Here is a 20,363-nt window from a genome sequence, read left to right as displayed (position 1 = left end):
CGTAAGCAGGTTGGTAGAGTAATTAGTTTCTCTCTTTCTTTTACTTATTGTATATATACTTCTCATGCTCTGTATATTACTATTGTTTTTTGAATGTGAATACCACCATTTCTCCTCTGCAATACTCTTCCATGGCTGCACTATTTGTGTTAACCTTGTTTTTCTTCATAGTATCAGAGCCTTGTTTGAAGGACTCTACATACTCGAATTTACCAATTTGAGCATTTTTTATGCTGTATCACAGTGGCAGAACTTTAGGTGACGACAGAGATGCGAGGAAATCTCCTACCTGAGCAACTGCAGCTTCATGGTCTGACCATCCTGGATGGTTTTGGTAAGTGCACCCCTTACTAGAAACAACTGTTGCAATTGGAGCTTGGGATTAAGTAAGCTTTGCGTGCAAAGATGAAGCTGGGATTTACCGATGGAACCTCTGTCAAACCCAGTGCGAGGAATGGATTAGAGCAGACAGCATGGTTACTACGTGGATTCTCAATTCCATCTCCAAGGATATCGTGGAGGCTTTTATGAACACAAAATCTTCCAGAAGCTTATAGTTGGATCTTGAGCAGCAATACATCGAATGTAATGGAACACAATTACATCAATTATAGAGGCAGATATGTTGTATGACGCAAGGTAACTCATCCTTGTCCACATACTTCACAAATATGAAAAGACTATGGGATGAAATGGGAGAATTGAAGCCGATGGCACAATTCACTTACAACGGATGCACATGTGGTGCCTGGGGAGCAACTTGATGCAAGTGTGGATCACGCAAACTAAAACCTCCAACACTGAGACGCATAAGTTGTGGCATCTCCCAAATTTCAAACGGCAAAACTAATGGATGAGAATATGAATACTCCAAATCAAGCACCAAAATCTGTAGATTCCATAGTATTGTACACGAAAATACAAATTTCGCTTCAGGCCAATCTCCCTGACCCTCACGAGATGCTTTGATAGTAAGGCACCGCAATCTAGTGTGTTGCGGAAAATTTTCACCGGAAAAACCATGAACATAGTTGATTACCTTCACCCATCTTAATCTAATAAGATTTGGATACACAACTCTACAGGCCTTGCAAACAAGCCAACAAGAACTGCGTGGAGATGTATCCTTTCTTTTGGATATGGATGACTACATAGAAAGCACACATAATTTTTAAACATTCCTGAAAGTTCAATGTGTTCGACTTTAGAAACACTGACAAGATTATCTCTTTCAAATTCTTCCAGACATAGATCCCTCAAAAGGTCATGGACGCTGCATGTTTTCATCTTTCCCCTCCTTGTCCATTTATGAATTAAAATCATATTTCTATCAACGAGATCTTTCAAGTTTTTCTTTGCAACCTCGTCCAGACTTTTACCTCTTACTGCTTTTATGAATCCTTGAGCTACCCATGAGTTGATGAGTTTGGAGACGTTGATCTCATGGTCTTCGGGGAAGACTCTCATATAGAGAACACATAATTTAAGTTGAATAAATAAGTTGTTGTAACTCAAAAGTAATATTTTTAAGCAATGCACATTATCTTGTGAATTGGCAAATGAGTTCACATTTCTCGCAATTGACACCCAATATTCGCGTTGCATGTTGGAATTCGCAAGAAGCCCACCAATTACTACAAGTGCAAGAGGAAGCCCTTTGCAGCCTTTGGCTATATCTTTTCCAATTCCATCTAATTCTGGATAAGGGCAACTTTTTTCACCAAATACCTTCTCACAAAGTAAATTCCAACTTTTATCATCATCTATCCATCGAATAGAGTTCAAGAGTGCCTAAAGAAACGGCCGCATTGGTTAGCCTAGTGGTCATCGTAATTCGACTTCCATTCCTATCAATATGTGATAGAGATATATCCTAGGCATTTAGAGACGCATTCACGCCTTATAAACCTGTGGCCACAATGGTTAATTGAATAGGAAAAAGAGGTTCTTATATCGAGCAATTTAACATAACGCGGTCTCAATTATTAAAACATAAATACCTAGTCCAAGATGGGAACCGACATCAAATTTTATGCCCTAGACTAAGGCCGTGAGATGGTAGACAAAAGGATTGTACTCGTATGAAATCGGGAGCCTAAATATTTACACATATATTTACCTAGTCTCTAGTACCATAAACCGTTGCTAAACGGCAACCCATGATTTTTAAAATAAACAAAAAAAAATCCCATTTTGTAAAACTTAGTGCGAAACCCTCCTTCCTGGAAGAAACTAACAAAAGTTGTAGGAAACGTGCCTTTGGTGCCATTTGAGGAGTTTTATGGCGTGCTTGCATTGTTTTCTGGGACCTTTATGATTAAAAAGTCCCCGTTATGACTACAAAATAGTGTTTGGGCATTTATAACTTGTTTTGAGTAATTCTTTTTGCATTATCATCTCTAAAATATTAAATATTTTTTGAAATATATTTATTTAGAAATAAAAAATAAATTAAATCATACTATAAAATTTAAATATCGTAACAAATATAAATATTAATTAATTACAAAATATACATTATTAACTAAGTTAAATAGTTATATTATTAAAAAAATTATATTTAAATTTAAATTAGTGTTATAAGTATTGAAAATGAAAATTTGATACTTTTCTAATATTTTTAAACCTTTAAAAATATTTAAATAAATATATTTCAAATTTAATTTAATTTGTAGTCATGTTTAAATTTAAAATTAAAAATTAAAAAATAAATTGTACGGTTGTGGGCGACATTGGGGTCGCCGCAGTCCTCGCCGTCACCCCCTTCTATGGGGGTGGGTGGGTGGGAAAGTTGATTTTATTTAATTTATATTTTAAAATATTAATTTTATGTTTTATAATACATATTTAAAATTAATAAATTTAAACCTTTGATTTTCTATAATTTTGAGATCAAACAATTCAGATTAATTGGTTAGATTTGACGAGTCTCATCTAATCAATAAAATTCTAATGGTCATTAAGATAAAGAATAATATGTAATATGTATTTAAATATGGTCCCTTTATCAAAAAGTTAACATCGTTAGTTATACTTAACAGAAATAGGTGATTGAATTACATCTAAAAACATAAATGATGGTTTTCTCCCTATTTTTAAAATAGAAGGAAGTTATGAGTTTTCAAAACACATGTTTTATGCTATTTGGCTTAATTTATGCAATAAACTTCCTATGTGGGACGTGCATGATTGTGAAACATCTACTCATATACACATCAAGACCAAAAATTCTCCCATCATATTTCTATATGGGAAATTACTTCCTCTTTTTTTACTCAATCTAATCTATAAATTCACCTATGTATTGGCATCAAATATAAAAAATGATTGATAATATATTAAATTACAAATAAATATTTATAATTATATTAAATCTTCGAAAAAATTCATTATTTTAAAAAATAAGATATGTATGATGATGGTATATAGTGGAGCAGATATAAGAGCATATGATGGTGTGTGGATGGCCTAGGGAATGGGCAAACCTGACTTGACATTTGGGTTATGCTGAAAATTAGGTATCCAACCAGGCCCTGCTCTCTGTACTACACCAACTTGTCTCACCTAATCCAGAAACATTGCACCCCTTCTCCTTCCCTTCCCATAAAAATATCTCTATTATTTCATTTTCTATTAATTTTTATATGAGAGTTCAAATTAGAGTAAAAAAGATGTTTGATAAAATTAATAGTTAAAAATTTAGGTAAATCACATCATGCTCTCATGAGATTTATTATAATTATAATTATTTTTTATTATTTGAAAAATTATAAATATCTTATAAATAAATAATTATTTAACAAATATCGTCTCATGACAACCCATTAAATCTATAACAACATATGCTTCCAACTTGTTTAAATAAAATTACGCTACAAAAGTATTTCGAATGCTTTAAATTATATTTTGTTGTACTGTAATGAAGTTCATATTCATTTTAATGTCGAGTTATTAAAAATTCTTACTTCAAATTCTCTCCTCAGAGTCGAGTCCTTCCACTCAAATGCATCCTTAGTACCATAAATACTAATGATCGAGACAGAGGCGATGCATATGCATAATTTAAATATTTATTTAATTAGTAAAACAAGTAAATAAAATTAAAAAAAAAGATTGTTTTTTTAACTAGATAATACATAATTTGTTACTAATTAAAAAACGAGGATGAAAATATTATAATTATATTTACTGTAATATTTTCAAACTCCAATTACATAAAAAAATAATAAATATAAATATTTATATATAGGATAAATTACAAAAGACTCTTTGAAATTTGTCAAAATTATAATTATATTATTGTTATTTGAAAAAATAAAATGTCCCATAAAATTAACGATTATTTGAAAAATATCCCTACAATTAATAGTCACAATAGGATGTTTGTTAGACGATCACTAATTTTATGAAGATATTAATAATTTTTTAATTAATAAAATATATTTATAATTATTATAAATATCAGAGAAACTCGTTACACTTTATTTGATTTTTTTTTTAAATTATTATGCTAATTCAATAAAGAGGAAACAGTACAAAAGAAATCTACCGCATTTATTAACAGAGCGAGTGCTGGAAAAATATTCAGTTAATATTTGATCAGAGGAACAGTACAAAAGGATCATCTGGCAATAATTATTGCTTACTTCACATCCTTACAGTGGATATGGTGCAGCAATCCATGCACCTCAAATAAATATTACTTCCACTGTTATCAACATCTTGTCTACACATTTTTCACCTAGTATACCCCTTCTTTTTTCCTTTCTTTTTCTCACTTTTTTCTTATTGCTTGATTTTTGTATATTTATACAAGTGTTTTAGTTTACAACTCGATTGGTGTTCTGCTGTGCGAGATATTATTCAATTCGATTTTGTATGAGTTTTGTGAATTTTTTTTTGAAAAAATATTTCATTAAGGAGAAGAAGTGTTGGGGGCTTATAAGCCACTCAAACTCCTTTTGTGCAATGAATGTTGAATGATTGTCTATATCATTAGCCTCCGAAATCAGGGTTTATGACCTCGTTCCTACGGACATAATCAAATGATGCGGCTTGCGATTCAATTGGTGCCCCATTGCGCGAAGTGTTACTTGCTTTGACATCATATAACACTCATGATTTTATTTTGAAAAAACATCTCATTAGAGAGAGTAGGCCTTAGGGTTTAAGTCGCTCATACTGCTCTTCTGCAACTGATGTAGAGCGTTTGCCGCGTTTGCTTATTAGCCCTCCAAAACGAGGGGCTTTGGAGGGGCAACATGGCTTTATTCTCACATATATAATACTGCTTGTGACGCAATTCGATGCTCGAGGTATTTTTTGCTTTGGTTTCGTGTGAACTTTATCATTTTTATTTTTTTTAATAAAGGGATATCGCTTGGGAGAAGAGGCCTTAGAACTTATAAGCCATTTAAAGTTCTCACCTGCAATCGATGTGATACATTTGCCTATATCATACATAACTTACATCTAAGCCAAGACACGAAAGAAGTATATTTTTTTAATTAAAAATATATAATAATTTTAATTTAAAAAATTAACATAAGGAATTGATGAATAACTTATAATTAAAAGGGTAAATTATGTTTACGTCCCATAAGTGGGCCTCTTTTTAATTTTGATTTCATACTCTAGTCAATTCGCACATTGAATCCCATATATGCCTTTTTTTTTTTTTTTTAATTTGAGGACACAAGAGAATTTTCCGTCAAGAGGCTAACGACAACTGATATTTCTGTGGTGGACATGTTTTGTTGTGTTTTGGAGCTGGAGCAATACATTTGGTTCCATTATTTTGTTTTGTTATGTTTTCGTGTTGTAGCAGTATATTTGGCATTGTTTTTGTTATGTGTTGGAGCAGAACAATGGATTATTTTGTATTGTTAAACAAAACAAGACATTGTTCTATCTGTAACGCAATTTCATTTATGAACAAAACAGCGTATTTCCAACTTAAATTTATGAAATTTTTGAATTTCATTTCAAGTTGTAGCAGTTTATATTTCTAATTTTCATGAACAAAATTTAGATATTATAAACATAACATCGCATACAAAATTATATATTGCAGATTACAAAACAACAGGTGTTAGAATACAAAATACAGATTATATATCCTAAATTAGCACCCTAATATTGCCGAATATGTTAAAAATTCGAGCATATACTCCAAAAAGAAAAAATTGAGGAAGATTCAACCAAAATAATACGTAAACAACACCATAAGCCTAGATACAACAAAAAAATAAACTAAAACAGTTTGTCTTCGTTGCATCTGTGCAATTTTGACCTCCATTGTATTCAATTTTCGAAACAATCCGGGTACGATAACCACCCTTGCACACATCGACGGGTCTTCCCAAGCAAAAAAGTCACACCCGCTTCTTTTTTTCTTACCCCTAGAAAACCTCCTATCTGGGTTGTTGTCGGTCCATGAGGTTCTCAAAATCACAATCCTTCCACAGTGACAAAAAACTTCTCTATTAGCAGCCATATTTTACAAATTCTTCCTACTAAATGCAAAAGATAAATGAAGAAATCCACCTTAAATAGTAGGAAGAATGTGTAATAGCTTTTCCCACCAAATAGCTATGTTTTCCCTCCACACTTAACAGTCTACCAGCTACTGATGGAAATAGCAGCTGTCGTTAGCCTCTTGACGAAAAACCTTCTTGTGTCCTCAAATTGGAAAAACAAGGCACATATAAGACTTGATGTGCGAATTGACTAGAGTATGAGACCAAAATTAGAAAGAGGTCCACTTACAGACTAAAAATATAATTTACCCTAATTAAAATAATTAATACGCATGAAAATGTAAAAGTATTGTTAGAAATCAAAATGAATTAGATTATGTTACTAGTTTATACGAGAAAATGTCTGATCTTTTTAATAAGATAAATAACCATACATATATCTGAATTTAAATAAAACATAAAACATAATCTCTTATACGACCAAATATAATTCTAGAAGACTGTCCAAGTACGCACATATATAATACTTACTTGAATGACCTTAACATTTTTATTTTATTTTATGTATGTGTGTGATAATATATTTACACAATATTCATGTCCTTGCCACTTAAAAGTATAAATTAAATAAAATACCATTTGTTTTCGTACAGTGAATTTGGGAATAATTACATCCTTACTTTTCACATATACACCCACAGAAAAATGTTAACATTATTTACACAAACTATCCTTAATTTTTGAAATATTAAACTTAACCTCTCCTCCTCCACAAAAAAAAGGTCAACATCATCACACAAACTACACATTCTTATTTTTTAACTGTCAGAAGTAGTTGCTATGATTATTCATAAAATAGGAACGATTTAAATAAACAAGCCATGGATTAGAGAGTGTAAATATAGTTATCCTTTATGAATTGAATTTTTTAGCTTTAAGTCCACCAAATAATTCAAGCTCAACAACCTTTCAAAAAAAATTCTTACAATTAATTTTAACAAATTATTATTATTATTAATAATAATAATAAAAAAGAAAAAGAAAAAGAAATATGGTGTTAAATAATTCAAAAATCTGTTGCCTAGAGCTCCAGCCTGAAAGACAGCTTATATGGTCTTGCCATAGCAAAGTAACTTCTCAGACAACATCAAGTCAAGTCTGATTTTGTCCTTTATTACAACTATTACTTTCATGCTGTCCCATACCATCACCTGCATTTATGCAACTCTTAATTATATGCTAAATAATTAATGCAATTAATCCCATCGCGTCCTCGTCGGATCTTCTATCATATTTTGGTATTACATTAATATTTTATTAACATGTGTTCGTATCAAATATTAAAAAATATAATTAATTAAATTATAATTTAAAAATAAGATAACATACTCATTATAAAAAAAAATAGTTCGATAGTTACGAAAAAATTTAATGCTAAAATTAGTACGTGTGCATTGAGCTAATGCTAAAATTAGTAATTTTCTTTGCTAAATTCATTAATATGTAATTTTTTTTATTAAATAATGTAAATTAACAAAAAAAAATTGTACTTACTAATTAACTCGAGGATAATTTTATTTTGGTTGTTATTGAATTATTTTGTTGTAATGTAAAGACGAATCAAATGACCCAATATAGCATTTTGTTTATGTGAAAAATTGGTGAGAGGTTGGAGTTCTAAAGAAAAGTTAGAAACCAACTTTGAAGACTGAGAGACAGAGAGAGGAACCACTCTTGATAATCTCACCCAAGAAATTACATTCCCGAAGTTCTCATCTCTCTTCCAATATTAAAAAAAAAAATACCCACCAAGAACTGAAAACTATGCAAATTGTAAGATAGCAAAATAAAAAGAAATTTAATTTTTTTAATTAAAAAAACAGAAAGAAAATTGAAAGGCTTCTCAAAGTCTGAACCACTGAACAGTTTGTTATCTCATCAACACTACTGTACTACACTCTGTGTTTCTGCATTATTATTATATCTATATAGCAAAATTAATAATAATAATTCCCCAAAATAGTACAAAATTACAAAAAAAAAAAGAGAAAAGAAAAGATTTTCACTGAAAATTTCTCCTTTTTTTTTTTTTTTTAATTTTCTAAGGCATGAAGAGCTTGTCTCCGCACTTGCATCTCCAGGCCTCTGGATAGTACTCCAATGGCATACTGAACCCGGGTTGAATCGGCACGTGAACCGGTTTACATGGTGCGCACCTCCCGCACTTGGATCTGCATGTCGGCGGCGACGACCCCGGCCCCCCGAGTCGCCGCCGTGCCATCAACCCCTCGGCCGCCACCTCCTCCCTAATCTTCCTCACTCCAACACCTGCACGAAAATGATCAGCCAAAGCTGTGTGTTAGCAAATTCAACCCTTTTTTTCAGAAAACTACAGTTATTTTAGTTACTTACTGAGGAAATGGCGAGTTGGGTTGTGGGCAAGAGCCGAGACTGACGCAATTAGGAGGAGGAAAGCCACGGTGGCGCTGGAGAGCAACAGTCGACGGCGGCGGCGTAGTGTGCCCATCGCCGGCGGTCGTGGTGCAGGGATGGGAATTAGCGTTCCTGATGAGCAAAAAATGGTGTAAAATTGAGTGCGTGTAGTGTGATCGATGGTGTGTTTTTTTTTTTACTGAGAATGCTGATTTGCAAGCGTGTGAGTGTGAGTGTGAGTGTGAGAGTGAGTGTGAGTGTGAGTGTGAGTGAGAGAGTCCAAGTCAAAGAGACATACTACATTAAAACATGTCTGTCCTTGTGTGTGTAACTGTGTGGTAAAATAGGTATAGTGAAAGGGACTTTTATGTGTGGGTTTATATGGGCAAAAGCAGCAAAAAATTCAATTTATTGTACACTATGGTTTTTATGTAGACATATATAGATATTATTGATTTGGCCGTCTTTCGTTGGTTGAGATTTCGGACTGTGTACTTTGGTCTGAAAATAAATACTAGTTTTATGAAAATTCGAAACTGTAATTAAGTTTTTCAAAAGGTGTACTTAATTTGATTTTTGTTCGAATACTTATAAAAAAAAAAATGAAAAGGGTTATTTTGCAATTGTGATTTTCGCCCTCCCGCCTATTCTTCGGATGTTGTCTTATAGTAAAATACTCAATTAAGGTCTTGTAAAAATTCTTGGATTGAGATATGAAATTTGAGAGTACACGTAAGCCTTTTTTTAAAAGGTGTACTTAATTTGATTTTGATTGAACATATACAAAAAAATAATAATCTTAGCATATGCAGCCGTTTTTCAAGTTATCAACAACCATATTTAAGGTCTTCGATCAAGTTAAGTTCGATCGTCCACGACTCAAATAAAAGCGCGTAGATCTTGACATGCTTAAGTATATATATTTAAGGGAAAAATGCAAGCAACTCCCTTATGATATTAAATGAGTAAATTACCTTCTTATGAAAAAATAAATAGTGTACCTTTCTGTATATTTTAAAATACAACAATTTAACCCCCTAGAATTTCTAAAATGATACAGAAAGGTAAATTGCTTCATTTCAAAAAGTACAAGAGGGTTATAAATTGCTATATTTTTTTTTTCATAGGAGAATAATGTGCTCATTTACAATATCACAGGGGATAAACTGCTATTCACCTATATTTTAATTGTAGAATTAAATGAATATGCATGTATATGTTCAATCGTAGAATTAAACGAACATATATGTTTGTGCTAATTGGAGCTGTTGCGCGACATATATTGGTCAAGATAATAGGTATTATTTTTTATTTTTTAATATTCACGCACTCAATGCACACAAATTTAAGATTTGAACACAAAATTTTATATAAAAAAATCTTTTATTCAAATAACTCAACAGTCCCCTAAAGACACGCATGATAGTTTTGTTTTGTTGCTTGAGTTTCAAAGCATACGTGAGCGCAGTTGATGGGGGTTGGGTTGGGAAGGTAAAAAGGGTCGGCTTTTTGCATGTTCCGGTTGACTTTGCTCTTACTTTAACGTTTGCTAGTAATCAATAAAAGACTGTTTTTCACAGTTCAAATGTGGTTTTCTCTGATTTCGTGCTTTGTTTTTTATAATACTAATAATTTATATTTACACAATTATAATATTTCATCCACCTTAAACCAATGTTGTTATTTAAAATAATATTGGAAAAAAAAAACGAACAACTCCTTATGATATTATAAATGAATAAATTACTTATTTTTTAAAAAAATTACAATTTTAATTACCTTAAAATAAAATAACCGGAGCCTTGTCAGTGTGAATCTCATGTTTTTTTTGTCTTGTAGATCTTCTATCAGGAAGAATCTAGGCGTAATCACATCACTGGGGAAGCATATTCCATTGAATAATGTAAAAATACTCTAAAATTAAAATATGAACATCAAATATATTTTTTGGAAAATTAATATACATATATATATATATATAACATCAATTTTTACTATGAAATATTGAAATAGAGGATTTTTGTGTCACTCCAACTAAGTTATCAACAAAGAGTTAAATACGACGAAACAATCAATAATTCTATTCCATCTTTAGAGTGAATTATGCAGTGCCTTATGTTTATATGTTTGCAAGAATTGACAACATATATTTTAAGATATTAAAATTTTACCTATATTCATAAGTATTTCGGGATATGAATCTTATTCATACTCAAAATATTTATTTCAATTGACATACATCTGTATTAAGTGTAATTGGGCTTAGATCAAGATTTTGCTCGTTTATTGATAGGTCTAAAATAAAAAAATAAAAAAATAATTTTATAAAAAACATATACATGTATGTGCTTTGGTCTCCCTAGTAATGCCTAGAGAAGGGAAAAAGGGTGTACCAAAAAAACAGGTGATTTAGATAGATTTTGTTTTGTTTTGATCCATTATTATGGAGAAAAATAGGGGGGACGGGGTCCCATATGGATTGATTGATTTGTGCAGGCTTTAGGTCTGTCCTTAATATGTACAAATTAATACTATGTGCTTTTGCCATAGGCTTACATTTTAATGAAGATAAGGATGTAAAATTAGAAATTTTAATTTGATTTACTCCTACTTCAATCATCCTCGATTATCAGTTTTTTTGTTGAAAATATACTGATTTTTTTTAATAATTATATATTATGTTTTTAAATTGTTTAAATAGACCAAAAGTTACGAGCTTTTTTCTCATCAACTTTTGCATTTTATCGATAATATTCTAATTAAGGTCTTTTTCTCAAACCCTCGGATCTCAAATTTTCTCCGATTTTGCCTTCTAGGAAAATTGACCTTAAATTTAGCGATACTAGCAAGCGTGTCTAATTTTTAAAGTGTTGACAAAGTAATATGTGTTACTTCATATGAAATACATTAGTGAATAAAAACACAAAAGACTATCTAATTTTTCTTTCATCAAGAACTATTTTTATACTTATAATTCAGAAATAATATTTTATTATAGCTATACTTTTTTTGACTTTATATATATATATTATATTATCCGGTTACAAGTATAAAAATATTATTATGAGAATGCTGAATTAGGGATGAAATTATAATTTTATATAATTATTTTTTTGCTGACATTATGATTTTTTATCAAAATTGTAATAAAAAATGACAGTTTTCAACAAAAAAATTCTGGAACGAGGTGAAAATGTAATTTTAAATTTTTTGAAAAAAAGTATAATTTTTGTATTTTTAAAAAGTGACCTAAATGTAATTAACTTTTTTTTTTATTTAAATGAAGTTCATTTAAGCAATTTAAAATATAAAAAATTGTAAATACAAAATCCTATTCAACTTATTTTAAAATAACTCTTTTTTTTTTTTTGGGGGAAAGGTAAATTTCATAGAAGTAAATAAAGGTATAATACAACAGTGCTCGGGTGCTAGCTTCTCACTAGACATGCCAAGGGATACGCTACAATCTATAAAGTGCACTAGTACTAACAGAACTCGATAAGTTAATACTAAGAATACGTAGTCTGACATTTTTTATAATGACAGTTATTAATATAGTTGGAGTTCTCTCAATATGCTCGAACCGTCTCAAATTGCGCTCCCTCCAAATATGGTAAACACATGTTCTAAATAATACACGGTATGCCACATTAATGATGTGCTCTAATAACTGCTCATATCAAGTGATTGAAAACACTCTCTTGATCCAACTCTATGAGTACGGCGGCTCTCCCATTTTCAATTTAGGACTTCAGAGGCCACAGGCCTAGTGCTAGGGCCCCAAATTACATAATCCACGCCAAGAAACTTGGTTCACTTCATCAGTGCTGCGCGCCCATATATCTATATTAATGTCAAAAAAAAAAAATCATAATAATTTCAACCTCAAATATTTATATCTAATAATTACCCACAACTATTCAATTATAAATTGATCATTAATATCAAATAATTAAATCTAATTAACAACTATTATTATAACAGAATTACACCTACTAGCAAAATATAATAACATTCCACGTGTTGATGAGATTCGAACCCATGAAATTGTCATAGAACCTCAACTTTGCCAATTGAGTTGGGCTTCATTGATAGAAAAGATATTATTTGCTCACAAATAATGGATTGTGATACCATTGCATCAATTTGTTGTGTCAATAATATTTTTAAATTGTTTTCTTTTCTTTCGCTTCTACTTCTACTTCTTCTACTTTTTTAAATGCGATGTGTAGTTTATATATTTTATTTTTTTATAATATATTTTAAAATTAAAAAAATTAAAAAAGATTTTTCTATGCTTCACTTTGAACTCTCTTTGTTTCTTCACACACAGTTGACGTTGTAGAGTTATTTTTTCTGGGCAAATACGTACGGACTGGGATTTTAATATTATCTATTTGACAGATTCTTTATTTCACTTTTGTCGTTAATGTTTTAAGGAAAATCGTAAGTAATGGAAAGTTTTTTTTTTTCCAGGTGTGAAGTTGTAGAACAAGATTCGTGTGCATTGGTTTCCACTGCCAGATTGTGGACCACCAACTAATAGACGACACCTTTGGTTAGAGAGATTTGTTGCCTTGGTGACAAGGGCTAAGGCAAGAATAATTTTTCAAAATATTTTGAATTTAAATTTGTTTAAAAACAAATATTTCCTTTGTTGTTGATTGCTTGCTAGTGACAATAAATTAGACTCTGGCGACCAACGCCTCTAACGCGGTGGTCTAACGGAAAAGTTGGAGCAAAGAATTTTGGCAAAAAAGAATAATGGAGACATCCAACGTATATGGACTCTTGCAGGGGTATTTATGACTTTTCCACAAGATATCACACAAAACAAGTATACAAGTTAAACATAGAATCAATACAATGAAGGATTGGTTGTGCTTCACTAAGGTAATGTAAACAACTAATAAAAATGTCACTTAGTCAATAATCTTAATATTAATCAAAGCTTAATCAATTAACTTTCAATCACATCACAATAAGTAAAGGAAGCCTATGAGTAAAGTGAAGGATAAAATATTATAGTATATTGGCGTGTGGACTATTTTAATGTAGATATGTAATTATATTAGTATAAATTTAAAGGTATAATTAATATTTTCAAATTTACTATTACAGTGTCACATACATCGTTAGTTATGAGTGAGAGATGTATTTTTATTTTTGAATTAGTATAGATATATGTGGATGTATACTACACAATATAGATGCAATAATATTGACGAGGATCTGTCCCAAATTATTGGTTTATTTATCGCAAATAATAAAGAAATATATTTATTTATGTTACTTTGTTTAGAAATAATGATATCACTTAGTGTTTATTTTACGATTTAATTTTAGTTTCTTATTATTAGAATGTTTCGACTGTAAATTATAAATTTGATGTTTGTAAAAATGAGCTGACTCAAAAAGATCAAAATGATCCAAAAGAAAAAAAGATACACCAAAGGAATACAAGGCCTAAGGTGCCCTCCAAGAGGTCCAATTCGGGTATGGGCCCAAAATACCCCTGGGGAGTCTAGTAGTAGGCGTCCCCAAAAATAAATTAGCCAAAAAAAAGTCCAACTAGCCCAAATTCAAGAGAGTTTCGATCCAAGAATGCCTCCAGGAAGTTTAAGAACTTAAAATCCCATAAATAAGGACCCATCTCATACGGTGTCGACGGGCGACCTAGATGGCATCCACATAGGATATTTGTATTTATACCTCCAATAATCAGATAAGACCAGCAGCCTCCTTGGGGACACATGATGCCTCCCCATAAGTAACCTACCACTGAAAGCTGGGACTCCAGTGGGAAAAAGGCATTTCCTCAACCACTTTCCTGAAAATCTTGGAAGACAATCTTATCTCTAGAAAATACAATCATCCACAGCGGATTCCAACCATCCCACGAGAATCATGGATTTTCAACTGCCAAGAGATAACCCTTCACTGAATCCTGGGGATATCCCCCGACCATCAAGAGACCCTCCATCTAATCCATGAGGGGCAAACCTTATCTAACCACTTTGAGATCATGCTCCTCCAAATTTGTGATAATTTCCAACCAATTAATGGTTGTTTAAAAATAGAAAGCTTCTGCAGTGAGAGGATGATATGTTTTGGACTTGAGCCTACATACTATCACTTTCACCTTCATACTACCACCTTAACTAAAAGAAACATCGCAATTTCGTACTGAGAGCTTTCTTTCAATACCAACTTCTCTTTTGTACACGAAATATGAGAAATAATACTCTGAATATCATTTATTTATACTCTTTTATTTTCTAGCATTTAGTTCATTATTTTTTATTTTAAGTGGATTTGAACACCATATTTTTTTGCTTGCATCAAAACTTATGAATAAAATCATTAATTTATATTTTATTGTTGAATGAAATGTCTCCTTAGCAAATTCATAGTTTTGAGAATATAAAATTAAATTAAATTCAATACAGCAAAAGCATCATTGAAAAATAAAAAATAAAACATAAAAATGTAAACACACGACTCTTATTGGGGACTGAAATGATTGTGTTAGGGTGAGGATCCGGGTCGGGGGCCGACGGGTCTGAACCATTTCTCAGTGAGATTTGTTCAGATTTGTACATCCACCCAGGTGGGTCAGATGGGTAAAGGGCAGAGTGGGTCTTTCATGTTTGTGTGAGAGAAATTTCACCGTCCACATGCAAAAATTAGCCGTCATGCTAAGTTGTTACTATATATTAAAATAAATAATTTTTATATTTTAAAATATAGTATAAATAAGAGTAAAGTATATAAATTTAATAAATTATATATAAAAAAAGATTATATACAGTTACCACCTCTAAAGTATTCACTCCATATCAATTACCCTTAAAGTATTAAAACCTTCGAAAACTCCACTAACCTTTGTTTTTTAAGTTTGAAAAGTCCATTTTTCCTTACAAAATTTGCTTTGTGGAAAAAAAAATAAAAAGATTTTTAAAATGTCAAAATCACCATTTGTCTAATTCTAGTTTTACTTGTTTATCGGTTCCTTTTTATCTTCTATTCATAACGTACTTCTGGCTCATTTTATTTTAGTTTTAATTGTTTGTCAAACCAAATTAAAAATAAATTTATACATACATAAAATTATAATATATTAATTCCATATTTTTTATTAGTTCATAGGCCATTTTGATTTTATTAATTGTATATTTATTTAAGTAAATACATAAATATATATGCATGTATAAATTTATTTTTAATTATCTAAAATAAAATAAGCTCCAAGTATTTTAGGATTACTAAAATAAAAAGAGCTTGATGAATATATACAATTAATTTTCATAATTCTAAACTACTTAGAGCTTATTTTATTTTAATTTTCACTTATTTTTAAAATCAAATTAAAAATATATTTATATATGCATATATATTTATATATTTACTTAAATAAATATACAATTAATAAAATCAAAAGCGCTTATGAACTAATAAGAAATATAGAATTAATACATATTTATAATATATATTTATATATATGATAATTATGTAAATATAGTAATTTTATACATTTATAAATTTATTTTCAATTTAATTTGACAAACAAGTAAAACTAAAATAAAATGAGATACAAGTACTTTAGGATCACAAAATAAAAAGAGCTCGCTAAACAAGTAAAACTAGAATTAGACAAATGGCAATTTTGGCATTTTAAAAACCTCTTTATTTTTTTTCACCAAGCAATTTTTGTAAGGGTAAAATAGACTTTTCAAACTTAAAAAGCAAAGATCAAGAATTTTTTTTGAAGGTTTTAATACTTTAGGGGGTAATCAATATAAGGTGGATACTTTAGGAGTGCAAACTGTATTTAACCCTTAAAAGAAAATAAATAAATAAAGAAAGAAAACTAACTCATTAAAACTTGAAAAGTTGATTAAAAAATTTATCTTATGAGTTGAACTATATTTTTAGGATCATAAAATCTTGGTGCAACGGTATCACTAACCACTCTTTAAGTATAAATTATACCTTATGTTTTTTTATTAGTATAAATAGATAAATACTTATCATTTTTTCAGTTAAAAATAAATTTAAAAGAAAAGTATTTTTATTCACACTATGTACTTTTAATCTACTTAAATAAAGTTTAGTTTAAACCAAAAGTTATAAATTACCAATGTCCGCATCTTGATGATAAATTTACAAATATTAAATTATTTTTTAAATACTTTAATATTAGTTTTTTTCTTAGACTTTTTACTTTATTTTCACTATAAAAAACAATAAAATTTGGCATTGATATCCTACGATCATTTCAAAGCCCGTGTCATATTGGAACGGGTATTAGCACTCATGAAAACAGAGAAGAGGTCGATGACATCATGATTCATATTTTTTATGTGTTATTATTTTGGCACGGCAAAATCGTTACAAATGGTGTTCCAAAATAATAGTTACAACTTATGTTCCTAAGATCATTCCAAACATGTAATAGTTAACAATTGAAACCCTGTTTGGAACACATTATTAAAATAAGGGACGGTCTTGAGTTGACATTTCTTATATGGGAGATAATTGATGTAAAAAGAATGACAGTTAGTAAATATATTCCAAAATGACATATAATTTAAATACTATTTGTCAGTTGATTATATTTGTTGTATTTTTATCAATTAAATTTAATATTATAATAATATATATATATATATATGTATGTGTGTGTGTGTAGGACTCATCATGTTAAGATAGATGAGGAGATGGATGTATGTGAAAGAACCTGCGGAGGAGGGTAGGTCTTACACTGGAGTTTAAAGATGGTATTACTGCATTTATAGAATGGGCCGAATCTCAACATGCATATACGGATAGTGAGAAAATTAAGTGTCCTTGTCGAAAGTGCAAAAGTGAAGTTCTCAAAACCTTGGACGAGATAAATTTTTACGGGTATATGAAAGATTTTATGCCAGAGTATTATAATTAGACTTCACATGACGAGGAGATGGTGCATGAGTACTTTGAGGCAGCCATTTTGCCCCCTTTGCAGGAGGAGCAAACTCCTGCGGCTCCTGAGGACGAGGGTACCAGTAGACACTGGGGTGATGTGGCACAAATGCATTGGACGCAGAGGATGGTTTTTGATGTCATCAAGCTGGCTTTTGAGTCTTCTAATTATAACTAGGATGGTGCGCCTTATGATGGTACGAGGTCATGCCCTACTGATGGGCGGCCTAGTTCATATTACAGGGGGTGTTCCTATGTTTATGTGTTTGGGCTGGCAGATCGATTTCATGAAGTAGTGTATGTTGTTGGCAACCATTGTAGAATGGTTGCACCTAATCTCAATTGACATCTATTGCTGAGTTGGTTGATATCAAGGTCGAGGCTTATTTTTTTGAGAGAACATATCATCGAATTTTCTAGTGGGCTGATAAGATATTGTCTCACGACCACACCCTGCCTTTTGATTACTATAATACGAAGAAGTTGATAAAGAGACTTGGGTTTACTTGTTGAGAAGATTGATGTGTGTAAAAATGATTGCATATTGTACTGGAGGACAATGTTGATTTGGAGTACTATAAGTTTTCTAGAGAAACTAAGTACAGGCCGACCAGGGAGCAAAATTCTAATCGTAAAAAGACCCTGTATGCCATTCTTAGGTACCGGCCGATTATTCATCGCCTACAGAGGTTGTATGCTTCAAAAGAGACTGCTAAGAACATGACATGGCATGCAACCGTCAAATCGGAGGAGGGATCCCCATCCCTTCCGTCTGATGCAGAGGCATGGAGGCATTTTGACCAATCATATCCCAATTTTGCAGCAGAGCCCTGTAATGTTAGACTGGATTTGTGCACGAATGGTTCGTACCACAAGGGAATGTGCATGAGTTCTGAGTATATGTTTCTGATAATGGTGATCCCTGTGCCCTTCTAATCTGAAACATCACAATGTAAGCAAGTCAACTATGGACTGTGGGGTTTGTGTCAAAAGCTCGTTATATACAGACACGGACAGTGACTTCTATGGAATTTTCGAAGAGATAATTCAACTAGAATACCCACTTATTCTAAACATGTAGATCATTCTGTTCAAATGTTGTTAGATAGATCCCATGAGAGCTATGAATGTACATCCTCGTTATCACCTCGTTGATGTAAACTTCAAGAAGGTATACCAAAAGAACAAACCAATTTTCCTAGCGCAACAAGTATACTACATGGAGTACCTCAGCATGACGAGAGACAAAGTGGATTAGATGACTATATGCAAAAGACAAGCCAGAAGAGTCATTGATGACTCGAGATGGATCGAAATCACATTTCAAGAAGAGATAATACCTACTCCACAAGTTGTGATGGACAATCATAGTTATGACTTGCATGGCCCAAATGGTATATAATTAGTTATTGTATCTTTCTGTTGCAAATCAACAAGGAGCAGGTACATCCCGAACGGCCAATGGTGAATCTGCTGATGAATCTGATGAAGATAACTTTGATGAGGATTATGAGACTGACGAAGATAATAGTTATGATTGAAAGTTCATTGTTTCTGTAATCAAACATCTATAATGGATCTGACAATCGTTCCAAAACGCGTTCCATATTGGAACGGATTTTGAAACACATTAGGAATAGAACTTGGTAGATGACGTCATAATCCCCATTTTTTATGTTATATTTTTGGAATGGCGAAACCATTCCAAACTGTGTTCCAAACAAATAGTTACAAACTCCGTTGCAAAGAAGGTTCCAAAATAGTAACGGTAAATGATTGGTACTCTATTGAAACACATTATTAAAATTAGGACGGTCTTGCAATGACCGTTCCTATATATGTGATAATGAATGTCCAAAAGATGACAATTAGTAAATGTATTCCAAAATGGGTACAATTTGGTAGGGATTGAGTAAGAACATAAGCAATTATGAGAAAAATCGTTCCTAATTATGAGTTTTACTGTATACAGAATGTGTACAAATACCTTTCCAAAATTTGGTACAAGTTGGAACGGTGGTGTTGTTTTATTAATATCGTAGTACTAATACAGTTCCAAATAAACTATTACTTATTGGTAACTTACGCATATTGATTGTTGCTGATTGAAATTTATGATATAATTGAAATTAATTCCACTAAAAAAAGAGAGAAAATAAATAATAACTACCGATTTTACCCTTTGAAATATGACCTCAATAATTGTTCCGACAACAATTTCAACTGAAAACAGACAAAGCGTGCCGTTTGCCAAGTAATTAGAGGAAGCAAACTGTTATTTTTACAAGTTAAGGGTGAAAAATGCAAAACAAATTTAATTGAACAATTGCCCTTCAAAAAACGTGCAAAGTTTTTCTGTCCATCCATTTAGACTGTCGTAATGAAATCTGATTCTCTTTATGCAAATGACGAAAGAGCCATCATTCACTCTCCTCCGTTTCAATTAACGTGGACGCACAAAATACTCTACGTCAAGGGGTAAACCAG

At 31.3% G+C, this 20,363-nt stretch overlaps 1 protein-coding gene across 1 annotated transcript; it reads right to left on the bottom strand.

Moving 5' to 3' along the window:
• On the bottom strand, window positions 8,312–9,355 carry LOC105158403 (EPIDERMAL PATTERNING FACTOR-like protein 4). Its single transcript, XM_011075155.2, has 2 exons — window positions 8,892–9,355; window positions 8,312–8,807 (listed from the first exon to the last, which is right to left on the bottom strand). The coding sequence occupies exons 1-2, from the start codon at window positions 9,004–9,006 to the stop codon at window positions 8,581–8,583; spliced, it is 342 nt and encodes a 113-aa protein (XP_011073457.1). The 5' UTR covers window positions 9,007–9,355; the 3' UTR covers window positions 8,312–8,580.

Source organism: Sesamum indicum, linkage group LG3, assembly GCF_000512975.1.
Source record: "Sesamum indicum cultivar Zhongzhi No. 13 linkage group LG3, S_indicum_v1.0, whole genome shotgun sequence".
In the NCBI taxonomy this organism is placed as follows: domain Eukaryota; kingdom Viridiplantae; phylum Streptophyta; class Magnoliopsida; order Lamiales; family Pedaliaceae; genus Sesamum; species Sesamum indicum.
Note: the sequence above shows the minus strand (reverse complement) of the source record. Positions and strands in the feature narration are given on the sequence as shown.